Source organism: Elephas maximus, chromosome 1, assembly GCF_024166365.1.
Source record: "Elephas maximus indicus isolate mEleMax1 chromosome 1, mEleMax1 primary haplotype, whole genome shotgun sequence".
Taxonomy (NCBI): Eukaryota; Metazoa; Chordata; class Mammalia; order Proboscidea; family Elephantidae; genus Elephas; species Elephas maximus.
The window spans coordinates 135,410,945-135,430,504 of record NC_064819.1 but is presented as its reverse complement, the minus strand read 5'-3'; the positions used below and the strand labels follow the sequence as shown (position 1 = coordinate 135,430,504).

General features: G+C 34.4%; 1 protein-coding gene across 11 annotated transcripts in view; it reads right to left on the bottom strand.

Annotated features, from left to right (window-relative positions):
* Nucleotides 1-19,560, bottom strand: part of RIMS1 (regulating synaptic membrane exocytosis 1) — a 476,384-nt gene that overhangs the window by 111,952 nt on the left and 344,872 nt on the right. For 4 of the 11 annotated variants that reach the window (XM_049895223.1, XM_049895257.1, XM_049895235.1 and 1 more), the window contains 2 exons: nucleotides 11,285-11,356; nucleotides 2,853-2,965 (listed from right to left, as the gene is read on the bottom strand). In XM_049895223.1, the coding sequence (XP_049751180.1) occupies nucleotides 2,853-2,965; nucleotides 11,285-11,356 (185 nt within the window). Of the gene's footprint in view, nucleotides 1-2,852; nucleotides 2,966-4,035; nucleotides 4,219-11,284; nucleotides 11,357-19,348; nucleotides 19,433-19,560 lie in introns of all 11 variants that reach the window. The other 7 variants (XM_049895228.1, XM_049895264.1, XM_049895278.1 and 4 more) reach the window with 4 other exon arrangements.

Sequence of the window (19,560 nt, the reverse complement as noted above, 5' to 3'; positions counted from 1 at the left end):
ATCCTAAAACATACCCTAAAAACAATAATGTAGATAATTATATCTGCAGAATGTATATGAATAAAGTTATTTTATAAGTTCATCAAGAAGTTGTATCTCTATTCAGGAATCTAAACCATTTGAAATATTTGCTCTTACCAATCAACTGCTTATCAACTCAATTTTCAATAAAGAAAATCACCTTTTGTTAAAAAAAAAAAAAGCAAATGAATAAAAAAGAAGAAAGGAAGGAAGGAAGGAAGGAAGAAGTCAAGCGCAGTACAGGCTTAATTAATTGCAAATAAATTGCAGCCAGAGTTAATCTTCATAGAAGACAGAACTAAAGTTTAATAAATAATACTAAAAGAAAAAAACAAAGTACAACCATACAATTCTATAGCCCTAAGAACAACAATGAAATCAATCTTACAAATAAAATGTGCTAAATCCTGTCTAGCTCATGAATGAAATTCTAAATTTACTTTTAAAAATGTTTTAGGACCAGCAAAATTGTCCTTTGAACTATTCAGTCTGAAATAGACCCATAATAAGATGACGGTACACAATATCAGCATTTACCAAAAGTCCCGAAGCACATATTAACATCATAAAGTAAACCACATTTATTTTAATTACGAAAGAACACTCAGAAACAATATCTGTTTACTATCATTTGGATATATTTATACGACTACTGAGATCACATATTTCAGGAACCTCAAATAACCAAGTGTTTACTACCATATTTTTGATAGTAAATATAAAAATAATAGCTCCATCACTTTCATCCTCTGTCATTCCCTTCTTCCTACCTCAATTCAATCTTTACAAATTGATGATTGCTCTGAAAGACAACTGTGAATACAAATACCGTAAATAGTAACAATGACATTTACAATATAAAATGTGACCTTTTTAAAAACCAAAATCCAACATACAATCCAACTGATTTTGTAGAAGTAACTCTCATTTCCACATAAATAATACAGCTATAATTCTATTGCATAAGAGTTGTACGCAGTGCCTTCATGTGCTTTTCAAACCGGTAGAGTGTTTTATTTGCAATTGGAGGAAATGCAAAGAATTTTAAGAACCAACAACTTTTTGGATACTAGCCTTTTGCAAAACATGGTCGGTAACACTGAATTGTAGCCGAACACCAAAATTTGTCATTTTTTTTTTTAGTTGTGCAACAGGAGTTCATGAATGGGTAATTTAAATACACACCAACTTTTGTTTTTTTAAAAAAATTAAATTTTAAAACAATTTCATCTGGATTACTGCTAATTAGAGTCTTAATAAAATTATGAATAATCTTCTCAAAATATTCCCAGAAAAGTTTGTTAAATGAATTAATTGGTATTTTAGAAAAGAAAGTCAGATTTTCACGGAACATTTTCCTCATTAACTAAAAGAATACCTTATTAACAACCCTGAAAATTAAAGCATGGTTCATCAACATGATGTATGATTTCTAAAAATACAAATTCAGAGTTTACTATACCAGTATTTATTAATAAGCTGATACCTCTTAAACTCTACACTAATTTTTTTCTACTATTATCAAGTACTCTGCATGACAAACTATGCCATATCAGTCTTCGAAACAACGCATTTATCTTCTTAGGTCTTTAACATATCTGTAATACATTCAATAAAGCACTTCAGTTAAATGGTTAAAACACTGGTGCACAGTGTCATCATTTACCCTGATGACATTCCCAGAACCATTAATACAGAATAAAACACATGTTTTTACATCACTAACAACCGACACTGTTGGAAAAAATATTCAAAATGTCAACCTTTCAGTTGCTTCATAGTATATGAAGATTTTCAGTACGTGTTTTAATATTTATGTAAGTCCACTGCATTTATACTGCAACTCCAAATTAGAAATTATGTCAGTAAATTGCTTAACAAACCCCTGATATGAAACATGTGATAACAAATAATGATGATAAATCATTTCATCTGTTGAGGCTTGGGATCGCACCTTGGGTCATATGAAGAAAACAGTGACTATTTTTTTCATTATGATTCAGTATTAAATCAGCAAGCCCAGGTAATTTAGTGAAGTTAGTTTGCGCTTGTCAAAACAAACACATAACACCCTCTCTTGCTCATATGCTTAAAATAAGGGAACCTGAAATTAACATAAACTATTGAAAATAACACTAAAATGTGTGCTCCAAGTAATTTTTCATCCTCAAACATATTTTTAAGAAAACAAGATATTGCCATTTAAATTAAAGAACACTAGTAAAGACTTCAAATATGATGAAGTGTTTAATTAAAAAACATGTTTTTAAAATGAGGTAAAATAAGCCTCCTTTTAACACATAAAATATCACATTATACTAAAGCGTTTAAAATTTTATTTTCTTCTTTTATCTCTTTGAACAAAGGTGCTTTCCAGACTCAATGAATTCTTTTAAATTACTATCTAAAATTCATTCATTCGCTCACTAAGCAAAAATTGAGTATAATGCCATGAACCACTGTAACTAGGTGTTGCAGATAAAATTCTAAAAAACTTAAATTCTTAGGATTCAACAAATTACCCAAAACACACTGCCATCAAGTCGATTCCAACTCATAGTGACCCTGTAGGACAGGGTAGAACTGCCCCATAGGGTATTCAAGGCTGTAAATCTTTTAGAAAGCAGATTGCCACATCTTTCTCCTGTGGTACGGCTGATGGGTTTAAACCACTGACTTTTTCGTTAGCAGCTGAGTGCTTAACTACTATACCACCAGGGCTCCTTCAACAAACTACATATAATAAAAACACTATTCATCTAAAAAATGAGTATAAAACAGGGAGGTTCTCAAACCCAAGATTTTTGGACAATGATCTCTTTATCAGATACCTTGTTCTATACTGCCGCTTCTCACTGGCACTTGTGGCAGCTGTCTTCCCTTGCGATTGCTGAAGGATGTGTCTGCAGGAGGAGACTGGGTTGGACTCCCTTGCCGATGCATTCTGCAGGCAGAAAACAAAGGGGGAAATTTAATGATGAAATTCCAATATGGTCTGACAGTAATCTTTTCCTTCTTTTGTTACATAAAACCCCTAACTGGACCTTTGGAGGCAGAATCAAATACTTTTATGATATGTGTAAAAGGAATATTTCAAAAAGGGGCTAACGGAGATAGGGCACAGTCTGTCACACAGTTCTGCAAAATCAACTCTTGAATTGAGTAGAATCAGATTCACTTCTTTTCATTAGTTTTCTCTGAAGTTGTGCTTTCTGCAGTTATCCACTTTTGGTAGTGCTGAACCATGCAGATCTAATTATAGCCTCTGGATATAAAAAATATGAATAAATTGGTGAAGAGAGGCTGTTGCCTAAAATGTTACTATTAAATTGATAAATACTCTAGAATAATTTATAAATGATAAGAATGATTCTAGCTGCATACTTTTACAAATCACCATTCACTTATCATTTAATTTTAGATAGAAAAAAACCTTCAAAGATATTTCGAAAAAATAACCCTGGATACATGCTATGAAATCTATTGGCATGAAGACTGAAATTACAAATGGAGATTTGAGTAGAGCGCAGATACATTACTACCGCTCAGTATTAAGTGGACCTCCATCTGCTGGCATTCAAACTTTTTTTTTTATTTAACTAAAGGACTCTAAAACACTAAGATTTTTCTGAACACATATGAAAGGTTAATTTTTTATTCCTCTTACACGTTTTAAAGCAAACACACATTTTGATTTCAGGTAATTCCTTATGAAAAATTTCACAGAATTAAAAAAATTATTTATGAATATGCCACAAACAGATGGAAGGACATAACACAGCCAAATTTCATTTTCAATGGTAGTTAATTGGCAGAAACTTTATAGAATACCACTAGCACAGTGAAAATAGATGCAAGTAATAGGGGATGTGAGAGAGGTTTAAGTGTCACAAAGAAAGGATTAAAAACTATGGTGTCATAATGAGTGAAAGCATCGAGTGCTCAGGAAGGTACAACACCACACCAACACCCGGAGGCAAGACATGAATGCTGGGCTGGACACTGAATAGCAACCTTGTCAGAAGCGGAGAAGGTGGCGCCGACCCTCCGGGGGCAAGGTGGTGCATAGAACACAGTGTTCTGACACTAGAGTGCTCACTCGACCTTGAGCGAGTGGGATGTTTTCCCCTAATGACTGGCTGATCAGTCGCTCTTGGGGCTGCGTGTCCCCTTCTAGAAAGACATGGTGGGAGAACCCTAAAACATTAGGGTCAAAAAAGATCTTGAGTCAGCAGGTTCACATTAACTTTGATACCATACATTTGTCCAAGGAAAACCTGGTTACGCTTATAAGATAGTGATTTTAAAAACCAAAAGAAAACCCATCACTCAATTACTGAAATAGAATTCAAATCAAACTGACAAAAGTTATTATTGCAAATGTGCATGCCACGTGGTTTTTAAAAGACTAACTGAGATCCCTGTAATGTAATAAACCTCCTGTAAGTTCCACAAGGGCAGAGACTGCTGTCTCTTGGTTTTTATTAGTTTTTTATTTTTTATTAAAAAAAAATTTTTTTTTTTTAATCTCCAGAGCCTAAAACATAGCTGCACAGAGTAAGAGCTCAATAAATTCAACCGATCTTGATTGAATGAGTGAATATAATTAAAATAAAGAATACAGGGATATTTCAAGGACTTGTGTTCAAGAAGAAATAATACATTGTAGAACTCTGTATATTTCCACAATGTTCATAATTTCACTCTGCAATAAGCAAAGTCTTTGCCAAGTAGCAAAGGAGATGGCTTCTGAGGTCAATTTAAGCAGACCAAAAAATTAGATGATATAATAAAATGGAGAATTCTTTATTATAGAACTGATTAAATGGAAATGGCTGACCTATGGATAAAAAACACATTCTCTCAGATATAAAAATATCTTCTAAAATGTGTTCATAAATTAACTGTTATCTTAATATAGTGTTCAAAGTTACTGTTCAGAGTTATTAAGGATAAATTAGGGATTAACAATTTAAAAACTCACACATATATATGTACATTTATGTTTGCCGCGAATACCTGCTTTTGCCTTTTTCCTCATTTTCAGTATATATTTTAAATAAAATGCACATTTAAAATACCTATACTAGGCTTTTACAGTGACATAAGCAATGCAATCACACTGCATCCTTTTTGAAGCAATCCTGTAAAATTCACTAAGTGACCAAAAATCTGTGAGGGTAAAGAAATCGCATATGGATCACCAGAAGTGCATTAATTATTGAGTGCTTTATTCAAGTTGTATTCAGAGTGACAATTTTTCCTTCCTTTTGAATAAAATGGTTTTCACAGCTATAATATTTTGATCCAGGGCATCTCTTCACTTTCAGAACAATAAAATAGGGGAATGTTAGGTTTTAGAAAACAATCGGCAACAGTTTAGGTCTTTAATAAATGTGTATGTTATCTTCTTGAGCTACGGATTGATGCTTTATCAGACCTTAATGAAGACCCTGAAACCTAGACTGTCACCTCAATTTCCAAATTAAAAGAAAAAAGAACTGCCAATACTCTACATACTGAAAACTCTTCGATCATTCTGAATTGACTTTTCACATCAATTCAACCGTACTTACACTTTTTAGAATTAATTAATGTGAGAATGTTTGTATGACCAAGTCCTTTACAAAAATAAAGAATATGAGCTTTTATCTATTACTCTTTAAAATCCATTATCATAAGAATAAACTTCAAGCAATCCCTGTCCAAAGTATACTTTCTAAATGTGGCTTGAAAGTTGAATAATATAGTTTTTACCCTAGTACTGAGAAATTTTATGGATCTTGCAATTTCAATAAAATTTCACTTCATTCCTAATATAATTCATAAGCACTAAAAGGGCTACCTAAATGTGACTTGAAATGTGAATAATTTAAGTGGATCTTATGTGGAACCAAACTAAAAAGTAACTTCAGGGGCAAGTCAATTACCTCCTGAGTGAATACTATACAATTTAAGAGTAGGTAATTCAGTGTTCTCATCTCCCGAGCACTGAGGCTTCAGGGCCTGAAGAGAACAGCCTAAAGTGCTTGAGATTAATCATTTAGCACAAGATCTGTTTCTTCTTTGACATGAACTAAAAGTCCTCCAATAATGGAATAGTTCCTGCCACGAGGCAACCTATAACAAGTATGAGAGCACAGACCAAAGAGGAAGTTTGGAAAACCACTTTGCCTGTGGAAGAGAGAGGAGTGTGGACTACAGGAGGGAATAATGGGGAGTGAGGCTGGATTACAGGAGAGGGAGTAGGGAGAGTGAAACGCATAACTTTAAGAGAAAAGAGCAAGGTTTGGAGATGAGAGATACTGAAACCAGTACAGTTTGTTTTGGACAAGAGGAAAGAGAATTCATAAAGATATTCTGAAGTTTAGGAGTGTAAAGTTGAGAGATTCCAGGCTTTAGAGCCTTCATCTTTTCAGTGAAATGGGATGTGCTTAAGAATATAAGGATGCAGATAGAATGAAAAAGAGTTAGAACAACCATATTAGAGGATGGGATGGGGAGTGAATAAAGGATAAGCAAAATGACAGAAACAACTATGCTGAGCATCTACCTGTGCCAGGCCTTGTGTGCATACCTTGTATGCATATGTAAGTATGTATGCATGTGTGTGTGTTTTTTTCTTGTATTTTTACAACAGCCCTAAGAAATAAGTGTTATTTCCATTTATAGATAGAAAAACCGAAGGTCACAGAGTGACTTGCAAAAAGACAAAGAGCTAACACGTTGCTGAGGTAAAGTTCACAAAGATCTCTCCAGTTCCAATGTTTGCTCTCTTTTCAGTCAATTAAGATAGGCTTTGTTTCTATATAACGAGATGAAAAATGGTAATTTCACTTATCTGTAAATGTATTGATCTTGCAACGTATAACATAAATATATGTTCAAATATCATATAGTTTGGGAATATTTAACAGAATTCTGTTCCAAAGGTTTATAGAAACCAAATATATGGAAAATGGCACTTAGTACCTACTGTGGTTTTTTTATGGTATAGATAGATAGATAACCCACTGCCGTCGAGTCGATTCTGACTCATAGTGACCCTACAGGACGGAGTAGAACTGCCCCAAAGAGTTTCCACGGAGCACCTGGTAGATGATAGAGAGATTAGACAGAGGGAGAGAGACAGAGAGATAGGTACATACATACATATGTATATGGAGCCCTGGTAGTGCAATGGTTAAGTATTCACCTGCTAACGGAAGGGCTGGTGGTTTGAACCCACTCAGTGGCTCTGTGAGAGAAAGACCTGGTGATGTGCTCCCGTAAAGATTACAGCCTAGAAAATCCTATGGGGAAGTTCTACTCTCACCATGGGTTTGCTATGAGTCAAAAGTGGCTTGATGGAACCTAAAAACAACATATATATGGCACGTAAAAACAACAAGTATAAATACATTAAAAAAAAAAAAAAAACTGCTGTCAAGTCGATTCTGACTCATAGCAACCCTACAGAACAGAACAGAACTGCCCCATAGGGTTTCCAAGGAGCACCTGGTGGATTCAAACTGCTGACCTCTTGTTTAGTAGCTGAGCTCTTAACCACTATGCCACCAGGGCACCAAATATACATATTTATGTATATATAAAATCTCATTTAATATTCCCCAAAATATGTGGAAGGTAATAGTATTATCCTAATTTAAAAACTGAGACTTCTAGAGCTAAATTCCAATTCAAACCTAAGTATGTTGACTCTGGTTCACCATTTCCAAATGAATACCTGTATTTACCACCAAGGTAAATCCATGCCTATTCTCGTCACCTAAGAATAGTGTTTTGACTTGAACATAAGCAAAACACATTTCCCATCGAAACCTTAGGTCTCTCATCAGACACTGGTATTGCTACAAACAGACTCGCAGTGAATCACTTCTAATACAGCTTCAAATTGGAGTTCAAGGTTTTTAAAATGACTTGTTAAGCATGAATATGCATATGGTATTCAAGGTCAAGCCTTTAAATGGTTCCTCCTCACTAAACAACACAGTAATGCCTCATTACAGGCCTGCACAGGCTCTTTCGATAGCTACAGTAGAACTTAAAACGCACACTTAAGCAATTCTAAATAATCGTCCAGACAAAACATCCCCCAGTTAGGATGCGGAGTTTAGGGTTCACAAGAAGAGTCACTAGAATGGAATATAGAAATGGTGCTAGCAGTTCACGTAGCCTGAATTCACATGAGGGTGAAAAAGTCAAACTCACATCTTACTAGGGAGCTTCCTAAGAGAATCCGAAGCACTGCTTCTAAATGGCTAGATGCAAGAGAGAGAAATCAGTTTTGCCTCTCTTCCACCTACAACTGGCCACTTTATCTTTCAAAATATTTGCTTACAAGGCTATTCCTTATTGGGAAAATCTGTTGAAAAATTATGACCATTACAGAGCAAAGGTTGCCAGAAGCCAAGGGTTATCTGTGTGGTAGGACTCCTTTTGGGAAGATGCTAGTTACCATCAGTCAAGAATCAGTGTCCAAACCATTCAGGCTGTGTCCTCAGCTCACCTGCAGTTAGATGTCGACTCAAAGTATCTTCTGAAGAAATGAGAGCCAACACTAACCTAGAAAAGCTAGGTCGTTTCTTCTTTTGGAACTAGCTATTCAACAATTTACTTAAAAATAGGTATGTAATTTATACTCTAATAAAATTCCATGAAGAGCTTTAATTATAATCAAACATGTTGACATACCTAAAAGGTTAAAGTTTTCTACATTAAAACTTACAAACCAAGTAAATTCAGGAGTAATATTATTATTATACAAACATTTGAGACTGAGAGTCAATAAAATTCTTGCTATTCTTACTGGTGGATTTTTGTTTATCAATAGATGACTGTCACTGTTTCAGGGGTACACGCCCAAATATTACTCATCTGGAGTCAAGCACCTTCAGTTGCCTCTAAAACACTCACACGGTATTTAAGGTCCAGTCTTCAAACGGCTCCTCCTGACTAAACAACCCAGAATGCCTCATTACAGGCCTGCACAGGCTCTTTCAATAGCAGCAGTAGGCTTTTCAATGGCAACACTGTAAAATAATACCCTACTGTCAAAAAACTTGTTTACTGATATATTCTAAAATCCATGGCTGCACAGATTAGTCATTTAACTAGTATTTGTTAAATGCATGAAAGTAGCCTGAACGGAATAAAAAGATGACTTTGAGGAAATTTTCAATCATGTTGAAATAAGTGAAATCATGTGTATGGAGGGGCTGGGTAAGATGGTTGGGTACTGAAAATTTACCTAAGAAATTCGAGTTATTTACCAAGAAATTACATTAGTTGAGTCAAGATTAAAGAACGTGTAAATAGAAACAATCTGTATTGTTTCATTATAGGCTATACATATACATACATATACTTATATAACTGAACTACCTGCTTCATTTTCTTCCTCCAAGTCCATCTGCCTACTCCTCTGTAAATTTCTACTCAACACTTGTTTGCATTTCTTGGATTCTTTCCTAAACACTCACTATCTCCACAGACCATTAACCAGGAAAAATTCCACCTCCCCTCACTCACATCTCTTGACCTGTGTAACACCACCTATATCGTTCAGATCTTAACTAAGAAGTGGAGTCCCTGGGTGGTGCAAAAGATTAGGCATTTGACTACTGGGCAGTTAGAACCCACCCAGAAGCTCCTTGGAAGACAGGCCTGACAATCTGCTTCAGAAAAGTCGGAGCCTTGAAAACCCTATCAAGTGGTTCTACTCTGCACACATGCAGTCACCATGAGTCCAAATTGACTTGATAGAAACTGGCAACAACTCAGAGGTAATCTCCTCTGGGAAATTTTCATTCTTGGCTGCTCACAATTTTATTCCCTCCCCTTAGCACAGAGCTTGGCACATATTTGTTAACTGAATAAATCACTTAATTATACAAATTCTTTCTCAGTCAAGCCTACTGTGATAATCTAGCTGGTATCCTGCACCTACCTTTGGATCTTTCTACCCGCCTTCTGAAATGTTGTCAAATTGATCTATAATTTTAAACCACAAAACTGATCATCTGCCTTCCATATTTAAAGCCTATCAATGGCTCATGGGTGAAAAAAGTGAAAGTTGAAATTCTTTAGTATGGCCCACAAAGTCATTAACAGCATATGTTCTAAGGATTTCTCCAGTTTTACTTTTAGCCATCTCGCCCCATCCCCTGAATCCTAGTCTCTATCCATCCATCCCAAAATTGGTACGGTTTCCCCAAACTCAAGAGTCTCGATGTTTTCTCACATTGTTCTCTCGTGGAATAATCTACTTTTCACATCTGCTTTCATCTAGCTGGATTTAGCTCAAGTGAAACATTTCCTAAGCTCATCCTCGCTGCGCTCCTTTTCTGTGTGCTCACTGTAGCTAGTGCTTACCTCTATAAAAACAACTAGGACACTTTAACGCACTCATTCATTTACATCTGTATCCTCCAACATGCTCTCAATTATTGCTGGATAAAATAATGAGTGAATGAATACATGCTAGTTGTCTTTTTACAGGTGTTTTTACAGCTATGTTAAAATAAGTACCAATATCTTAAACCTAAAAATACTCAAAAACATTTGTGGAACCGAACAAAATTGTAAAAGTCAGTAATGCATTATAATTCTTACATTTTTTTTTTTTTACTCAGCAAATTTACCTTGGTTGTAATACACAAGTAGAATCTTAGATTACCCATTTGTAGAAAAGAGATTTCAAGGAAAAGATGACATAATTCATATAAATACAGAAACTCAAAATACTTGCACATTCCAGGTACTATAATCTTTGGTAACAGTTCAATGATCTCAGAAACAAAATACTAATGTCCCAAGATGTACATAAGGTGCCCTGGTGATGCAGTGGTTAAAGTGCTTGGCTGCCAACCAGAAAGTCGGCAGCTGGAACTCATCAGCAGCCCTACAGGAGCAAGATGTGGCAGTCTACTTCCGCAAACAGTTACAGCCTTGGAAACCCCGTGGGGTCACTGTGAGTCAGTCAACTCAATGGCGATGGGTTGTTTTTCGCTTGTTTGTTTGTTTCAGATGTATATAGGAATGAGTGTGTATTTAATCTTCTTTAGTAATCAGAATGATCACTAAGAGAAATATCATATATAGGATTTTTTTTTAAACCATAAGATTTAAGGGTTGCCTTCAAATTATCCTCCTCTTGTTTCTTAAATGAGACCATTCCCACATAGGTATAAAATCAGAGTGCGGCACCACTGAGTGTATTAGTAAAACAGAAGATGGTAGCACAGCACAACACCAAGCCTACCTTTCTGCATCAGAGGCAGTGCCTTTCCTAGTCTGTTTTTGGATGCTAGATCTTTCAGACTTTCTGGAGTGCCTGTGGAATGAAATGTTAAAGAAATACAGGATATATGATGAATAAAACTACAGTAATACCATACAATGATTAAAAAAAAAAAAATGACAGACATGAAAAAATGGCCACTATCTTACCTAAATTAAAAAAAAAAAATCAGAATAGTTACGATGTAGAAGGTACAAGTTGCCCAACAGGTGACATGAGAAGCTGACATTTCATTAGTCTAGACAGGTATGTCCATGACTTAAATATGGGCTCCTGCTGAGCAACTTTGCCTCCCCTGATGAGTAAACAAATTCAAGAGTGAAATGGAATGATGATAAATGTGACTGATAACTTTAATAGTTTAGGTGCTTGCTGAAAGACTACAAAAGGGTAAAGTCTCCTTCACTTTTCCAAGTTGATGTTTGGTTCTACAAAGGGTTTTTTTTTTTTGCCCCACAAAATTATGAAGAAAAGAAAAATGCTGTAGCAAAGTATGTTTGACAAAAGTAAAAGCATTTTAAATCAACTTCTAAAATTATTTTTTAAATTACAGTAAATTGTAGAAATGCTTTTGTAATCACAGTGTTTAAAAAACTTAACCACATACCACAAATAAAAAAATAATAAAGTTCTCAATTTACCCTATGTTCCCAAAGTACATCTGTACACCGAACATTTGTAACCTGAAATGCATTTTCCCATAGACGTGTTTTATATATAGGGCTAAGACAGCTCACATGTGCTTATTTAACTGAAAATCTGTCTAGACTACTATGTATTGAAAAAAATACAATACTGTGGTCAAGAAAACTCACATTTTAAACAAAAGTCCAGAGAAACCACAAAATGGAATGCATATTTTTATACTGGTTGATTCTCCACGATAAACACTAACTGGTCATTTCTCATCTCCCTTCTTTCCAACAATCTTTGTGAGATAACGACATGCTTTTACTAAGGCCACACATGCTGACTGTCTCGTATATGTCAGGCTCTGTTAGGCACTAGAGACACAAAGTACAAAATCTGGGCCTGCTCATATCACTGCATCTCTTCTGTTATTGTCAGAAACTGGGTTTACAATATCTTGCCCCTCCAATCCAGGGCTTCAGTTCTGTATTCTTCAGCCTCCTGTCACCCTGACATTCCACTTCTGACGAGGTGGAAAGGGAAGAAACAGAGGAAGGAGACATCTCTCACTCATCACTTTCCCTTACTAGTGGGAAGAGAGGGTACTTAATATATTGAAAGATAACTCTGCTACGCACTGAGTGAGGCATTGAGTTATTTAACTTTCATGACAATCCTTTAAGAAGATGTCACCTACATTTCACAGATTGAAGAAAAAGATTCAGGGCAAAGTCACTGTCAGTAAAAAGCAGATCTGGGATTAGAACCTAAGTTTGTCTGGCTCCTAAACTGTTTCTAGCACATACTGTCCAGCAAAGAGAGTGGAGGGAAACCAATGATGAGAGTGAAGACTGGCTTGCACACATGCCCCATGGTAAACACTTGTTCAAGAAGGGAAGGAACCATGAAATCTGATACAGGACTGAAAAAGTACTAAGAGATAAACACCTCTCTGATTTAAGGAACAGTTCTTATTTACTTTATTTCTCCTACGGTCAGAAGAGGGGCTCATGGGGTGGTAGCAGAGTAGAGAAGTACATAGCACATATGATGCCGAAAATCAATGGGAGATGGTTGATGGGAAGGGAAGTTTGTTCCTGAAGCACAAGAAAGGAAGTCATCTACCTAGCAGGAAGAGGTGAAGGAAGGCAAGGAGAGGGACAGGATAAGCAGGTCTACAGGGCCAGAGATATGTGAACTCAAAAGAAAAAGAAGTGTAACAATATGAGCCATTTTTGTCTGGTTCCAAGAGTGCTCAAGACAACTGCCTGGGAGAACAAATGTTCCTTTTTTCATCAGCAGAGTGAGAGCAGACAGTTTCAGGTAGACTCACAAAACTTGTCATTAAGGGTTTTTACTTAATCATCAAACATTTATTGAGCATGTGTATGTGCCAGACACTATTCTGGGTGCTTACAATACATCTGTAAACAAAACAAAGATCTCTGCCTTTAAGAAATTTACATTTTATTGGCAAAAAAAAAAAAAAAAAAAAACCAATTTTTTTTTTTAAGGTAAGAACAACAAAATGTAAATGAGTATCAAGAATGTAGGGGTGGGTGGGGGTCAGGGAAGTACTCATTGAGATGTTGACATTCCAGCAACCACTTAAAACGAGGGAGTTAGCCATGCATATATCTCGGGAAATTGTATCCCAGGCAAAGGAAACAGCAAGTACAAAGGACCTAAGGCAGGTGTGTGCTTGCAAGTTCAACGAATAGTAAGCAGGCCAGTTAAGGCAGGCATTGAGAGAGTCTGGGGAGGGGAGCAGGACCGTGTGGAATCTGGCAGGCCTTTCTATAAACTTCAAAATCTGTCCTTTAGAAGTTCCCTGTTTTTCCATTTATCCCTAGTAATTTTTGTTAATCTTTCTTGAAATGTCACTTCTGTGAAACTCAAAATCTTCCTTCTCTCCTAAAACTTAATGGATTCATAGACCATCTTTACTATCACAGTGATTGATGAAGACAATGACTATAATGGCAACGATGATGACGATACAAATATATAACATTTACTAAGAGCTTGCTATGTACAAGCATGATAAATTTATCTATATTATCTCCTCTAATCTTTTGACAATCTCAAACTATCCGCTTGTCTTTTTTAGGAACGAGGAGTTTGATGCTAAGAGAGGCTAAATAATTTGCTCCAACTCCTGCAGTCATTAAGTGTCAAAAGCACACTGCATCTCTATCATCGACATTGCAGACTACAGGTTAAGGGCATGGACTCTGGAGTCAGACTGTATAGGTTTAATCGCAGCTGTGTTTCTGTCCAGCCAGATGACTTTGGTCAAGTTACTCAACATCTCTCTATACCTCGGTTTTTTCATCTGCATGGTGATGCAGGTGAAAATATAGTAATATCAAAATACACTTAGCAAATCTCAGAAGTTTGTATTTTGATATTACTTTGTATTTATATTTGTAGCATTTGTATTATAAATCTGTAGCTATAAAAGTATTGTTAAAAATATGTTTCTTGAAGGCAAAGACTCATTCAAGAGTATCAATTTCAGAGTCAATGCTGGATAACAAATATATTCACATGCCGAGGTTTATACATCAGACTTTTTTTTAAACCCTTATTTCAAGCATGCACATTTTTCTCTTCAAATACTACTGAAACATTCTTTTATTGACTATTTCTCCTGAAGACTTACATAAGATATGTCTGTTTAATTATTCTAACCATTTAAGTCCTTGAATTGAGTTAAAATGGTCATATGTCTTTATAATTATTCTAACCACTTAAATTAATCTTTGAATGGAGTTAAAATGGTATACATTTAACTTAATTATAATAATTCAGTGTAAAGCAAGAGAAGAATACACAAAATTCTAACATCCTTTCTACCTCAAATCTTAAGCTATAGTCATGAATATTTGCACATGTTTTAAACAGAGCTATTCCTTGGAATAAACAGATACTTAAAAAACTTGGGATATGTAAAATAGGAAAGTTTAACACAATAAATCTATATTCATGTACTATGCCACTGAAACTATTGATCATGTAATCACAAAATTAACTGCTGTGAAATGAACTGACTTCAGCCTTATACTACTACTCTTTCTAAGTTCACTGTAGTCAGGAACTATGTCTGGACCATCACTGTAACATCAGTGCCTAGCATACAGCAGCTGCTTAGTAAGTATTTCTTGAATGGATGATTAAGACATTAATAATATTTTTAGTATTATTATGGAATTTGAGAGTCTTAAAAATTACATTGAACAAAAAACTACCTAGGGCTATAAAATCCAGTTTACATTAAGGCAAATAAATTTAAAAATAAAGCTTTGTAGTGTTTTCTTGTCATCAGTAAATTATAAAATGCCTTAAATAAGAAATGCTCTCTGGTTTATTGCCTTATTTATGATGGATGTCAGTGATGTTTTATCATGATGCAAGAAGGCAGCATAAACACAATTTTAGAGTCTTCACGGACATTAGAATTCAGCTAGTCCAACTACAACCACCTACACTTACAGAAGAGAAAACTGAGTCCCAAAGTTTAAGTGGTTTATCCAAGGTTATATAGGCCTTAATTAGTTGGTAAGGACACCACCATCAGGTCCCATGTCCTTAGTGTCTCTGTACACTCTGCCATCCAGTGACTTGGAATGATTTGATGTCTACCTGAGGGATCACTGGACAGAAGTGAACATGACAGAGGTCATCATTTCAGTGTTTTCATCATGTCTTATTTACTTTTGGTTTTAGCTTGCTTTTTTGTCTCATTAAATTTTGCTATCATTATTTTATTACTAATGAACAATGTTTCTGTGGTTTAAACCAAGATTTGGTTTAAACATGCAAGAACCAGAAATTCCAAGTTATTTTCTTTAATTTAATAGTTGATTGACTTTGGTTTGGCCTTATGCTTCCTAGTTCATAGGGCACAAATGAAAATGTTTATTAAGAGCTATAAAAGTATCTTCAAATGTAAAGTATAATAACATTCATTTTATTATTAATTTGAAGCAAGAGTAATAATCAGAAAATTGAGGACTTTCTTAAAGCAAAATTATTTTTACATTCCGTTTTTAATTGTTATTCCTTCTCTTTCTATTAACTGTGAAGATTTATAAAGCATAATAATGAAAAAAAGGTAATTGTTTAAACATATTTCTAGGTTATTTTTGATTCCTCTTTGATAACTAATATCAGAACAGTTCCCTGAAGACATAAGTAAATAAAGCTTTCTATAAATATTATAATTCTACTAACATGTCAACTGAATATGTTTATAAAGTAGTAAGATTATTTAAGGCCATTTTATAATGAAATCAAAATATAGTATGATCTGCTTTGGGAAAAAAGGAAAAAAAAATCTTCCACACAATGTTTTAATTAGAATTGATACCGATTAGAATATGCCTGTGTGTATGCTCACTGACTATCTAAATGATTAATGTGAAATGCAAATCTCTAATAACCTGTTTCCTTAAAAGTTTTGGAAGAGAAACGTAAATTTGTATAGACTGATCCAAAATGAGAAACATCCATTACACAGTGAAGGTGGATGTGTACAATTAAGATACGTTTGTCCCCGTGTACTGCTGATATTTAAGACTGTGGCCGTTAGAGTCAATACGAATTTTAGTACATAGTTACATTTCTTTCATGCAAATGATGGACATTCTTGAAAAGCAGAGATAGTAAACAACATTATGAAGTATAAAGAAATAATAATATGAAGACTTTGTGACATTCCCTGCAGTTCCAAATTTACGTATTTTTTTCCCTCATCTTTGTTTTAGATATCCTACTTCTATGAAATATACATGAATCTAAAAAAAAAAAAACTCCATATTAAATACAAATAAATCTATGGTATCATTTGAGATGGCATCAAGAACACTTACTACTGAAATTAAATTACAGAGAAATGGTACATTAAAAAATGAGTGTGTGCTTCTGCATGTGTACATGTTTATGCTATGAGAAATAAGAGGGCAACTAGATACTTTTCAACTTACTTGAACTTACTAGAGAGCTCTTTTAAGCAAGAATTTACCTTTTATAATGTTATTTCCAAAATAATCAAATATGGCCCTGATATAGAACATCCAAAGGCTGACTACATAAACTGTCACTGTTTTTTAGAGCATTTTCCTGGTTGAAGTCACCCAAGCCCAAGTTCTCATGAACAGTCACTATATCCAATCTCATGCCATGCTTGCATCATTTAAAAATTGATATAAACTTCTCAATGAATAAATAAACCTGATGAGAGGTGAAATGTAAGTGTTCCTTAAGTTTTGTCAAATGGTTGGCCTGATTACCCATGAATTTAGCATTAGGTGCTGTAATTTCTCTCTCTTTTTATGGGTGCATGTTCTTCCTATAATTTAATAAAATTTTATCATAATTAATTTCTATTCCATACAGTAATAAATAATAGTATAAAGCCATCTGGAACATAAGACTTCTTTTTACAAATAAGTAATAGTAAGAAAACAAAATGTATATCCTAAAGTATGTATTAATAACAGTTTCCTTTAATAATCTTAAAGAATACAATGAACAGTACAAGAATCAAAGAATTTATGTAAGACCCTGGACAAGCTACTTTAGCCTCAGTCTTCTTATCTATAAAATTATTAAACTGAATTAGATAATCTAAAGGGACCATTTCTGTTCCTAAAATCTACCCTTAGAGCTATACACATAATCTGAGATATTAGTTTACAGAATTAATTGAAATGTCATTAAATAAAGCTAATAACATCTCTGGTATGTAAGAACTGAAACTATTATTTGGATTTCCATTCTGTTTAATCAAATCCCAGAGAAATTCAAATTTATCTTCATTACAAAGACCATCATATTTAATTGCCCTACACTCAAACTGTCATTAAAAAAGAAAAAAAATTTTTTTTTCATTACATAAGATAAAATCCACTGTTTGGTTTGTTTTGGAATCAATTCAAAGACTTCCAGAATTATCTTTTCTAAAAAGACAGTTCTAAGTTCCTCAATGGCCAGAATTTTCTTGTCTTTCTTAATCGCTGTTTCAACCCCTAGCCCTTAGAATAGTGCTCACAGTAGGGTCACAGCAAATATTTGTTGAATGAATATCAGTGTGGATGTAAAAATTTTACTTGATAAATACAATTATTTTATATTCTTATTGGAAAAGACTTCACATTTGTAACAATTTCTAGATTGAAGATTTGATTATTTTTCTCCTACTCGAAATACTAGATCATAAAGAAGGAATTAATTTTAAATTCTAGATAGCCAAATATAAATCATGTTAAAAGATGAAAATGTCTTAAAGACTAAAACATGCTAACATTTCTGAAACCTTTTAAAATATCAGTTTTGGGTCTTTTTCAGAATTTGTAACATAACATCAATTTTTTCTTAGTAGTAGTGTTTTTCTTTCAAATTGAAATCCTGAAGGATACTCTGTTCAATTGATAAAGAAAATAAAGTTTATAACTCACTACAGTTACTCTATTACATATACAGACAACTGCACCCTCTTCGAAAAAGGAAACCTCTATGATCAGTTAGCTGGTTGTTCTATTTCTGAAATATGGTATCTACTTAACCACTTAAGAAATATTAAGATATGTGTTCACTGAAATTCTGTTTATACCGGAAGAGAAACATCCAAAATACCCAAAGAATTTTGTGACTAGTAGGGTAAAAATATTTAAAGTCAAGAACTAAGAATATGAAACACAATAAAGTAGGGGAATTGGATTAACCGGCTGAAAAGGATAACAAAGCAATGAAAAATATACATTGCAGCACTCCTGGCATATAGGCATGAAGTGGATTAAAAGCACTGATGTTATCTGTAAAACCTACCTTGTTGACTGGCCCTAGCCCTTGAAATAGTTTCTTAAAAGCACAATATTCATAAAATACATGAGAACCAGGTGCTCTACTTTAAACCAGACATTTTTTAATATATCCCAAAGCTAAACCTTATTAATGAGCTTACATAGTAACAAAACAAGACAAATGAGATTAAATCATGAGCTGATATAATAAAAAAAAGTCTCTGTGATAGATTTTATTATACTATAAAGAACCTGAGAATTTTTATATGTTCACATATAGACAAAAACAATATTTAAATATGTTTCTAGAAATTCAAAATGCTGAAACAAATGGCCATTAAAATAGAAACTCTTCCACTGGATCCCAACTTTGTTATGTTTAAAACATTTGCATGCTACCCTCATTTCAGTAAACACTCTCAGGTGCTTTATTAAAGTTGGACACATTTATTGATGGAATCACAACATAACTGGCTCCGGCTCCGGAAAGGAAGCATGTCGTAACCACCATTATCTTTTGGTTATCCTTCACTTGGTGGCCTACAAGCCTCTAGAAGCCACTTTTCTGTGAGGAGGAGTTGACTAGTACCTGTCATTCTCCGGAGACGCATGCTGGATTTGAATCCTGGGGCTAGGAGGTCGTCTCCTATCTAGGGAGGGGGACCATCTACCCCTGTTTGCCCAATGAACAAGACAGGAAAAAAACAGGACATTTAGTAACTCCTAAAATAAAATATATGGAACAACAGGACTGGAAAAGCACCCCAAAAAGGCAAAGTGTAGATTTTTTTGCTCCATATC